Here is a 12,270-nt window from a genome sequence, read left to right on the forward strand (position 1 = left end):
TCGCACAGTCCGACTCGCAATGAACTCTCCGCAATCCCCGCCGAGTGCTCAAGGGGGATCACAGACAAAGCCTAGCTTCGCCTGCGTCCGCTGCTCTGAGCGTAAAGTCAAATGTAACAGGCAAGACCCCTGTGAATCGTGCGTCAGACACAATGTGCAATGCATTTTTCGTCAACCAAAGCCGTCTCGAAGGAGACGAGAATTGGCGAAAGGCAAAACGGTGGAGGAGCGACTGAAGCGCTACGAAGCATTACTCCGAGAGAAAGGCATCGACCCCAACCAAGTTACGGGTACTTCAGAGCCTGAGCATCAACCCAAGATCACAGAAAGCCGCTCAGAGGGACCTGAAGCACACTGGATATTGCCGTTACAATCAACAATCTTCAAGCCCCGGCTTCTGCAAGGCCAGGAGGGCACAGAGCTCGTTGACAAGTAAGTATACTCCATCCAATCTAACGAACGAAGCTGAGTCTCCACCAGCAGCTTGTGGTCGAGAGTCGCAGAGGAGGTGCGTTTCCATGGCTTGTGCAAGCTCAATAGCCTAACAGTCTGCAAGATCAATGCTAAAAGTGAAGTCAGATACACCACACTGAAGCGGGTCTGGAAGACGACTCTGGGAATGATTCAAGCGACCATAAAATGGCAAATGATGATTTCAGCTACGTTCTGGGCAGGAACACCTCCAATACTGAATCTTCTCACCCTCCGGCCGAGCTCATTCATCGATTGTGGCGTATTTTCACTGAGAATTGCAATCCGCTCACGAAACTGGTGCACGTCCCGAGTCTGCAACCTGTGATAGAGAAAGCAATCGCCAATATCAAGCATATCCCAAGCGGCTTCGAAGCGCTTATGTTCGCCATATACAGTTTGGCTGTCCTGTCGCTTACAGAATACGAATGCAGAGAAATCCTAGGAGAGAGTCGAGCGATCCTGCTTCCCCATTATAGAGCTGCGACAAAAACAGCTCTATCGCGCGCACAATTCATGAGCAGCACCAGCATTGTTGTTCTTCAAGCACTCCTGCTTCATATCTTTTCGATCCGAGATGACTACGAACCGCGTGCGGTGTGGGTCCTCACGGGTGTCGCGATCCGTGTTGCAGAAGGTATGGGCATGCGTCTCGATGGCACCTTGCTCGGGTTGTCCCCTTTTGAAACTGAGATCCGTCGGCGCATCTGGTGGCAGCTCAGGATGCACGATTTCCGCGCGGCAGAGCTATGCGGCCAGCCCAAGTTTCGAGACTTCAAGCTCGATGAAACAACGCCCAAGAGGCCGGCCAACGTCAACGACAGCGAGCTGTATCCAACAATGCCTCAAGCGGCCGTTGAATCGACCAGACCCACAGAGATGATATGGTGTGTGTTTCGAACTGAGCTGGCTAGCTTTGCAGCTACCCAGATAGCCAGAATGCAGAAACTCGGCAAGACCGGGTACACATCTGAGGAATACGCTGCCATGGATGACCTGAAGATCAAGGATGTTTTCATCGACGAGCTCGGAGACGTAATTGAGACGAAATACTTGCGATTTTGCGACCCGTCTCAACCACTACAGCTCTTAACTCTAGTTGTCGGTCGGTCTGCAATGAACCTCATCCGCTTCATGGCTCATCACCCACGCAGATGGGCCACCTTAGAGCGGGTCCCAGAATCCGAACAGCAGTTGGTCTGGGACATTTGTATTCAGCTCATGGAGCAATACGGCATGATACAGTCAAGCCCGCAGCTTCGGCGCTTCGCTTGGAATGTCCCCTACTTCCTCAGTTGGCCAGCTATCATCCACGTCCTCGATACTCTCAAAGCAGAACCCCTGCGCAGAGACGCTGAGAAGGCTTGGCGGCTCATTGACAACATGTACGAAACCTATTCAGAAATGTTGCTCAACCTCAAGAAACCGATCTTCGCGGCTGTCGGGGGACTTTGTTTGAAAGCATTTGGTGCTCGCGAAGTTTCGCTTGCGAAGCAGAAACGGAGCCTCTCGGATCCGCCAGGATACATTACCAAGCTTCGAGAACAACGAGAAGCAGCGAAAGCCAGGAGGAGATCAGTGATTACAAGGAGCAAGGGACAAGAGACCTTCCGTGTTGACAAGGGGAAAACACTAGTCACAACGGACACCGACACAGCTTGGCTAGAGACAAATCCAAGCTCAGTTGCAGAAACACTGGTTGAAGCCCCACGTCAACAGCAGCAATATCTTCAAGCGGCAAACCTTGTCCAAGGAAGCACGAGCAATCGGAGTGCAGACGATGCTTTCTGGCTCAGCGGCGCTCTCGCCGATAGTTTTTCTTCTGATGGCGCGGCAGATATGATGAATCTAGATACGGACGCTATTCTGGCGCAAGACTGTTGGCTTGACGCACACAATGGTGAAGCGATGGATTGGGCACAATGGGATGCCTGGCTTGGAAATCTCGATCCTGTGCGTCCAAATATAAACGCTGGTACATGAACTGGGTGGGTATTTCAGAGCCGATGTCACACTGGCCACGCTTTCTATATTATTTGACTTTTGGTTGACATTAGATGCTGATCGGGAGTGCTTTTGGAAGCATTAATCTGGACTAGCTTGGGTTCACTTTTTTGGGTTTCGTCAAATGAGGCTGGTGGCTGAAGACAACCAGAATGCATCTTGTCGTATTCGGATCATGCAAATGCTGACCGATGTTGAGTCGCATGGAATCACCAAGTAGTCAATCGCTTCAGGAAGGATTTCGACAAGGATTGGGATAGGCGTTAGTTTACAGGAGTCTGTCGAATGAGAGAAGAGAGCAAAGAGGTCGTGGTTCGCTGGCATTGGCTGACGAAATTGTCCATCCCCCCACCACGTGCGCCTCTGCAGTGTGTCAAATGAGTAGAGTAGAGTAGAGTAGTGGGTTCTACTCATACTCTATTCAACCAATTATAGCGCTAATTATACTCTACTTATACTCTACTCATACTCTACTCAAGCTACTTATGAGTAGTGTGAGTAGTGTGAGTAGGTACCCACGTAATAGGCACACATGACAGACTAGCCTAATTAGGTAAGCATCCTGTCTAGTGCCGCTATAGCGCCACGTCTCTACCCAATTAGGCAGTAATATTACTTAGTAAGCAAGACGGGGGAAATTAAGATTCTAAAGAATATAACTAATTTATTATTATAGAAAATTAGTATTTAGCTAGTCTTATATAAGCCCTAACTTGCCTTTACTAGGTCTATTTAATAAATACCTGTATTATTTGATTATTATTAAATAAATCTTAATTTATTATTATTATTACGTAACGGCTACTTATAACTGCTCAAACTACTTATAAGTATATACTCTACTCTACTCAAATTTTTAGGATATTTATAACGGCTAGTATTATATAGTCAGTGTATTAAATGAGTAGAGTATAGTAGAGTAGAGTAGTGGGTCCTACTCATACTCTACTCAACTAATTATAGCACTACTCATACGCTACTTATACTCTACTCAAGCTACTCATGAATAGTATGAGTAGTGTGAGTAGGCACCCACGTGACGGTTACACGTGACAGGCTAGCCTAATTAGGTAAGCCTCCCATCTAGCGCAGCTCTAGCGCCAAGTTTCTGCCCAATTAGGCAATGGCATTGCTTAGTAAGCGAGCTAAAGGTCAGGGGGGAATCAAGATTCTAAGAAGCATAACTAGTTTATTATTATAGAAAATTAATATTTAGCTAGTCTTATACAAGCCCTAGCTTACCTTTACTGGGGCTACTTAATAAATATCTTTATTATTTAATTATTATTAAATAAACCTTAGTTTATTATTGTCACGTGACGGCTACTCATTACTACTCATACTACTCATGAGTATATACTCTACTCTACGCAAATTTTTAGGACATTACGCTACTCATATTCTACTCACGCTACTCATGAATATTCATGAGTAGTATGAGTAGCATGAGTAGTTCTTTAACACACTGTATATGGTTAATACGGACGTGGTTTTAGCCAAAGGGGTTGGTTTTAGCTAAGGTTCCAAGCTTGCTTTAAACCAAGCTCGGCGTTTCAGTGGTCTTGGCTATACCTACTTATTCACTGCCACACCTCACTTACTCCTTCTTTCCTTAGCTTTAGATTCTGTAAGATATTGGAATCATAGATCTTTGAGTATTGTTCTATTGCTTTGTTTCTGCCGTTATATAATCTAAAGCTCCTATCTTTCGGACAGTAGTTATTATTATTGTTTATTAGGACTCCTGTCTACTAGCCCGCTTTTATGCGAAGTACCCTTATTATTATTATTATTGTTATTATTACGTGGCGCTATCTATAGTCTTTTATCCGCGAGGCGTTAAAAAGCTCGATTTTGGCTAGCTTAACCTACCTTATTATTTATTAGAGCCCCTGGCTTACTACTTTATTGATTTTTTAGTACTAACTTTACTGATATTCCCTTGAGAATGGACACCCTCCAAACGCAAGTCTAGCGCGAGTTTAATGGTCTACGAGCTGAAATTGCTACTTTGCGAGTAGCTCTTGCGAAATCCCAAGCTTCCCGGCCCTGTCCAAAGCTTCCTGATCCTGAGAAGTTCGCTAGAAGCACCTATAAATTCGATACTTGGCTTCCGTTAATTAAAGCAAAGCTAGCTATTAATGGCACGGCAATTGGAGACGCTACGGCTCAATTCTACTACGTCTACCTAAACCTTGATTCGTCCGTCCAATCCATAGTTTTGCCGTAGCTCTTTTATGCGAAGCATACTTAATCGTGGGACTACTAAATAATCCTGGACCAGCTTTTACGGGTATGCAATAATCCAAACAAGTAATTTACCAAGTTTGAACGGACCCTGTATGAAGCGAATGGCCAAAGCTAGCCAGATATTAATAAAATTTCCAGCTTTTGCAATAGCCTCAATTCCGTAATTCGCTCTCGTCTGGCCCAGTAGTTTGTTCTACCCAGGGTTTATACCGATTTCCTATATACGGTTTAGTAGCTCTCGTCAAAAACAGCCGCACTACCGTACGTTACTGCCCCCAGAATTGCTAGTAATCCTATAAATATTAGCGAACTAATAATTAACGTCGTTATACCGGCAATTAGTGCCCTTATATTATCCTCTGAGCCAATCTCACCGGTAATGCTAGCTCGTTCTACCTCAAAGGAGCTCCGCTAGTATTATTATTAAACCGGCAGATGTATTAGATACGGATCCCAGGATCACTTTATCAAGAACTATAGCTTGGCTCCTGCAAGCACTGCTTCCTCTGGTTCTTGCAAATGGGTTATAACTGCCGCAATTAACTATTACCCTGATTCTGGTAGCGATTCTGTCAATTCTGGCGAATCTAGAGGAGGGCTAACCTTGGATATAGCTTTTAACCGCATATGGAGGGCTGATTTTGCGGCTTGACTTGGAAAGAGGGTCCTTTTCCTTTATTCTGTCATTTTTACTATACTCGCTTTAGTTTTCCCTTTGTTTTTACTAGCGCTCGGGTCGAGCTTTTTGGAGGGGGGGTAATGTAACAGCTAGTATCACATAGTTAATACGGACGTGGTTTTAGCCAAAGGGGTTAGTTTTAGCTAAGGTTCCAAGCTATGGTTCAAACCAAGCTTGCTTCAAACCAAGCTCGGCGTTTTAGTAGTCTTGGCCATACCTACTTATCCACTGCCACACCTCACTCACTCCTTCTCTCCTTAGCTTTAGATTCTATAGGATATTGGAATTATAGATCTTTGAGCATTGTTCTATTACTTTGTTCCTGCCGTTACAATATTACGCTACTTATATTCTACTCACGCTACTCATGAATATTTATAAGTAATATAAGTAGCATAAGTAGTTCTTTGATATACTGGCTTTGTCTTACGTGAAATATTTGGGGCGTCGGGAACTGCCCCAGATACTCATTTACCCGTTTACCTAATATTTTGAACTTTATTTATGGAGACGAAAAAGTAGATAAGATTTTCAAAGCTTAATAAGGGGAAAGAGGCTTGGGAAAGCCAATCTGCCAATGGCATCACATACCAATGAATAACGTAAGGGATTTCAGGATTTCGTTGGCCTTTAGGATGGAATATGCTGATCTGAACCTTATATTTTCTAGATGGCGTGGGTTAATGTGAGTTTTCGATCGTTCTCGGGGTCAAGTTAGCTAACTATACTTTATCAAATGCTTATCCAAACGTTTCTTGATTACAGTACAGTGAACTTCAAAACCGGCTTCGCCCCAAACACTCTTGCAACGAGAGTTGGCCCCACTTTTCTCGTTGATCCCTGCAAACCGCTTTACCCTTTATGATTGTTATTAGTAAGCAACGCATACTACGTAACTCAGTGACACATTCGAAAAGTGGCGCGCAGCCTGCTCATTTTAGGCTACAGCCCCGGCACGGGCAAAGGTGGCCTCTCAACTCCAACAACGCCTCTCAATTCTTCGCCGCCGACCACAAAATAATCAGTCTTTAGTCCTGTTGCCGGCTGCCCGTTATCAATGTGGATAGAAGGCAACCGCCCCAACTGCCCTTGCCTCTTTCAGTTACCAACGTTGAACCTCTACGCCTTTACATCACATTCAAACTGGCTCCTTCTCGACCTATATCCGCCCTCAATACTTTTCTTAAGCCTGTCTATTGACTCTCACTGTTTCAACCATGGATTTTCAATATGATTCAGCGCTTGATAACAAAGACGAAAAGAAGATTCGTCTCCTCCAGATTTTGCCGCCCAAAGAAGCCCCCTCATTCAGCGTTACCCCCGAGTTTGTCCTTACGACACATAATATCAGCGAAGTTCCGAAATACCAAGCACTATCGTACACATGGGGTCCGCCAGAAGATGGAATAGAAGCGTACAAATGCGAAAAAAAGACTATACTTATCAATGGAGGTCTATTCCTTGTGTTGTCAAACTTGATGGATGCCCTGTGCCATATCCTACAAGCCTGGGATTCGGCTGACCCCGTTCCACACATATGGATCAATGCGATTTGTATTAATCAACAGAACCCGATTGAGCGCGGCCTACAAGTACAATTTATGAGCGAGATATATCAAACGGCAAGCCAGGTACTCATATGGCTTGGCAAGTCAAATATGGAGAGTCGAACTGCATTCGACTTTATACGGAAGCAAGGAGATCTTTCTCGTATTGCGTATCAGCAATGTATGCAAAACAATAGTGGGCTTTATGCTAGCGTTTTCCATGCTCTTTGCCAGGTTCTAAACCGACGTTGGTTCACACGCATATGGACGCTGCAAGAGTTTGCCTTCGCTTCAGGATTCGACGGTCCGCTGATGATCTGTGGTCGAGATCGTTTACAATGGCGCTTGTTCTATATCCTGGGTTACGTCGATAATGAGTTCCGCAATCGCTATCTAGAAGAAAAGCATTCAGGTCCTCTAGCAGGACATTTTTGGAAAGCTCAGGAATACTGGAGCATTGTTTCTACCTTGCATAAGATGCGGCAGGATATTGGTATTGGATCTGGCTATCACCTTCCTTATCTTCTTCAAGCAACAAGATATTTTGCCTCGACGGATCCACGAGACCGGGTCTATGCTCTTCTTGGGCTTGCGGAAGGCGAATACCGACGAGAATTAAAAGTTGTCTACGAAGACAACGTAGACGATTCAGACGATGTTTACGTGAAAGTTTATATCAACGCTGTCAAATGCAGCATTGAAATAGACAACAGCCTTAACATCGTTGCACTTCAGACATTACAAAAGAAGATCAAAGGTTTGCCATCATGGGTACCAGACTTCTCCTTAACAAACATCAGGGGCTATAGTCATCTTCTGCCACAAGACCTCGAGGTGCCACAGATGAAATCTCGACTGCCAAAAGGCTTTTGGGCCCAGTACTTGGCATCCGGCCGTTCACAGCCACTGATACGCTTTTCAGCGAATAACAGACATCTATCTATTAAGGGAGTCAAATTCGGTCGCGTTTGCGAAGTAATTGGACCGTTTAATTCTCTTGAATCGTATCTTCAAAAGGTACAACAATGTACTTCTCGAGCCGCCCTCAGAAGATTACCACGTGGGCATCCACACCGCGGACTTCATTACCTCTGTTATCGCTCTCGCGCGTCGATATGGCGAGTTCTCGTCGCAAATAAAGATGAGACTGGACATGTCCCTGCTCCTAACTGGTATGAAGACGTAATCAAAGCTATGCTTAGCGGCGGCCATATTACAGATGCATTGGGAGTTAATAGGACGAAGACTGAATTGCCACATCTGGCCTTGGTACAGAAAAGCCTTGCAGCGGCGATTTCAGATCGCAAATTTTTTAGGACTGACTTTGGCTTCGTTGGGATTGGTCCAGACAACATTAAAAATGGAGATCTTGTGAGTATAGTGTTCGGGGCTGATATGCCTTTAATACTTCGACCATTTCGCGGATTCCATAAACTTGTCGGAGCAGCTTATATTCATGGCGTTATGAATGGAGAGGCGGCAGCTGTTTATAATTTGTTACGTGCGCGTGGACTTCGCCTATCGACATTTCATCTTCGTTAACGAAGTTGTAACCAAAATTCCGATGATCTTGGCCTATAAACCATGATATTAACATTGCTTGGTATTGTGTAGTGACCTATTTTGCAACAAATTCCTTAAATTGAATAATACATGTTAATATCCTTCAGTAATTAGCACTGGCCTGACGTTATACTAGCGCAGCTAACGTCTTAGCAATGTGGCTAAGTCAAAGCAAGCAGGTAACCTTACTTCTATCGGGACATCACCTTCTTCGTACGCTTTACTGCAAGCAGGGATTATTGAGAAAAGTGGGGCCAACCCTCTACATAAGAACAATTTGGGGAGAAGCCGGTTTCGAAGCTTACTATGTATATATCTAATTACTTCAAATAATTTCGAAGGCTTCGTGTAAGCCGCAGGCTAGCACCCACGTTTCGTACCTGAACCACCTACACCAGGCATCAAAGTTATTACTAAGCTGGTTGTGGCGCACCAGGCACCACAGTACCTCTAGCCACTATTGGCCCTTATGCCTAAGGCTTCATAATTGAAATTACAACGTAAATATTGCGGGGTTGTTTTGCACTAACCAAAATCGTCTCGCTTTGATCCGAGGTACAGATCCGCGTGGCGATCTTGCATGAAATCTGCACGCCACAGTAGCCACCAAGGCTAATAATGATTCCCTGCATCATAGTGAGGCCTAAGAGCTCGGATAACTCCTTTATAAGTATTAGGGATAGTATAAGCTCGGTAGTGAAAGCTGTGGTAGAGGAAGTCTATTATACTATAAAAGGACACTTTTTATAAATTAGGTATGAGGGCAATAATACGAACGCGATTTTCTAGTAAGAGGGGTTTAGGTTATCCGGGAGTAGCTATGAAATATAACTTATAAAAAATTATAGGAGATATTAAGATATATACAGATTTTAAGATACTCAAAGTCAAAGTACTTATTATTTTTTCGGTATACCGGTTTTTTCGGTATATACGAATAGATATTAGAAACTATAATATCTAAGCCATATATACGAGAATACTATCTACTTAACTGGACTACTATAACCCAGTTCGCTCTATTACCTCTTTATAGAGAAGTATAGCTATATTTATACCGGGCTAGTTTTTATATAAGTCTCAGAATATTTAGTTATTATATCTTATATATTTTTTTAGCTATAAAGGTTTAGAGTTAGTAACTTGGTATATACGCCTATAGAAGTAACTAAATAAACTAATTAGTCTAGTTAAAACCTGCTTCCGCAAAAGAAATCAAGTATAAAGGTAGCCTCTTCCTTCTCTTATCTCTTTTTCTCTCTTTCTTCTTACTTACTTTACCGCAAGTATATTATTCTACCTTCCTATATTATAAGATATTATATCTGAGATTTCTATTACTAGAACCTGGAATACTTTAAGTCTAAATACCTATAATAGCCTATCTATTATTTAGAAAGAATTATTAAGACATCTAAAAAGAACTTACTCTTAATTATCTTAAGCTTATTCTCAAAATAAAAAGAAGCCCTTTTAGTCTAATATAATTAAGTTTAGAGAATAGTATATATAATTACTATAATAGCAGAAATAAAGTAATGAAATAATACTTAAAGATCTATAATTCTAATATCCTATAGAATCTAAAGCTAAAGAGAGAAGAAGTAAATAAGATATAGTAATAAATAAGTAAGTATAGCTAAGACTACTAAAATACCAAGCTTGGTTTAAAGCAAGCTTAATTTAAACTATAATTTAGAACTTTAGCTAAAAGTAATTCTTTTAGCTAAAACTATATTCGTATTAATTATATAATACTAGCTATTATATTACTTCTCTCTCTAAAAAGCTTAACTCGAGTACTAGTAAAAATAAAGGAAAAGCTAAAGCAAGTATAATAAAAATAATAAAATAAAATAAAAGAATTCTTTTTCTAAATTAAGCTATAAAATTAGCCTTTTATATATAATTAAAAGCTATATTTAAGGTTAGTTCTTTTCTAGATTTACTAGAATTACTAGAATTACTACTATAATTAGAGTAATAATTAATTATAGTAATTATAATCTATTTATAAGAACTAGAGAAAGTAATACTTATAGAAGCCAAGTTATAATTCTTAATAAAGTAATTCTGGAATCTATATCTAATATATTTACTAGTTTAATAATAATATTAGTAAAGCTTCTTTAAAGTAAAATAAGCTAGTATTACTAGTGAGATTAGCTTAGAGAATAATATAAGAGTACTAATTACTAGTATAATAATATTAATTATTAGTTTACTAATATTTATAGAATTACTAGTAATTCTAGAAATAATAATATATAGTAATATAATTATTTTTAATAAGAGCTACTAAACTATATATAGGAAATTAATATAAATTCTGGATAGAATAAGCTACTAGACTAGATAAGAGCAAATTATAAAATTAAGGCTATTATAAAAGCTGAAAATTTTATTAATATCTAGCTAGCTTTAGTTATTTACTTTATATAAAGTCTATTTAAACTTAGTAATATAGATAGAAAAAGAATTATTACTTTAGTAGAAGATATATAAACGGTTCTTAGCCTCTAATTATTTATTTAGATTATTATATACTTATAAAAACTAATCTAGAATTATTTAGTAATTCTATAATTAAATATATTTCATATAAGAAAGCTATAATAAAACTATAAATTAGATAAATAAATTAAGGTTTAGGTAAATATAGTAGAATTAAGTTATAGTATCTCTAATTATTATACTATTAATAACTAGCTTTACTTTAATTAATAGAAGCCAGATATTAAATTTATAAATATTTCTAGTAAATTTCTTAAAATTAGAGAGCTTTAGATAGAACTAAGAAGCTTAGAATTTCGCAAGAACTATTTATAAAGTAATAATTTTAGTTTATAGACTATTAAACTTATATTAGACTTATATTTAGAAGATATTTATTCTTAAAAAAATATTAGTAAAGTTAGTACTAAAAAATTAATAATAATAATAATAATAATAATAATAATAATAATAATAATAATAATAATAATAATAATAATAATAATAATAATAATAATAATAATAATAATAATAATAATAATAATAATAATAATAATAATAATAATAATAATAATAATAATAATAATAATAATAATAATAATAATAATAATAATAATAATAATAATACTTAAAAATCTATATTTCTAATATCTTATAGAATTTAAAGCTAAAGAAAGAAAAAATAAGTAAGATATAATAATAGATAAGTAAATATAGCTAAGATTACTAAAATACTAAGCTTAATTTAAAATAAACTTAGTTCGAATTATAGCTTAAGACTTTAGCTAAAATTATATTTATATTAATTATATAATACTAGCTATTATAATTACTAATATACTTAAGATATATCCGAAAGCTCTTTATTCTTATTTAATAAATAATCTTCTAATAATATATAGAAATATTAGTATATAATAAGTTAGAGACATCTTTTCTTACTAATTTTAAAGCTACTAATAAACTAAATAAATCTACTAATCCGGTTATCTCCGGATTATAATAGAATATTTAAAATAAGTACTAGATTAATAATAATATTTATCTAATTTCTTAGCTTAAGCTAGAAAGCTAGTCTAACTCTTATTTTATTATATTTTTATAAGTTAAGATTAACTAATATAATAATTATAAAATAAAAGAAAATATATTAAATAAGCTAGTATTTTACTTTTAATTTATATTTTCTAAAGAATATAATAGAAAGCTTATAATTATATAGGTTTATACTAGTAAAGAAGCTATTTATAAAAGTATTATAAT

At 38.5% G+C, this 12,270-nt stretch overlaps 2 protein-coding genes across 2 annotated transcripts; both read left to right on the plus strand.

The window, feature by feature from the left end:
- The first annotated feature begins 246 nt into the window (after positions 1 to 246).
- K444DRAFT_22221 (uncharacterized protein) lies at positions 247 to 2,525 on the plus strand. Its single transcript, XM_024871155.1, has 2 exons — positions 247 to 432; positions 580 to 2,525. Exon 2 carries the CDS (start codon positions 640 to 642, stop codon positions 2,452 to 2,454), a length of 1,815 nt encoding a protein of 604 aa, XP_024734860.1. The 5' UTR covers positions 247 to 432; positions 580 to 639; the 3' UTR covers positions 2,455 to 2,525.
- A 4,096-nt stretch (positions 2,526 to 6,621) lies between these two features.
- Positions 6,622 to 8,568, plus strand: K444DRAFT_631436 (HET-domain-containing protein; the record flags this gene model as incomplete). Its single annotated transcript, XM_024883360.1, has 2 exons — positions 6,622 to 8,322; positions 8,566 to 8,568. 2 exons carry the CDS (start codon positions 6,622 to 6,624, stop codon positions 8,566 to 8,568), a joined length of 1,704 nt encoding a protein of 567 aa, XP_024734861.1.
- Positions 8,569 to 12,270: the final 3,702 nt, after the last annotated feature.

The sequence above is a fragment of the Hyaloscypha bicolor genome, assembly GCF_002865645.1.
Source record: "Hyaloscypha bicolor E unplaced genomic scaffold K444scaffold_108, whole genome shotgun sequence".
Taxonomy (NCBI): Eukaryota; Fungi; Ascomycota; class Leotiomycetes; order Helotiales; family Hyaloscyphaceae; genus Hyaloscypha; species Hyaloscypha bicolor.

Coding starts and splice junctions, on each gene's coding strand:
- K444DRAFT_22221 (XM_024871155.1), top strand. CDS start 640: ATGGCAAATGATGATTTCAGCTACGTTCTGGGCAGGAACACCTCCAAT.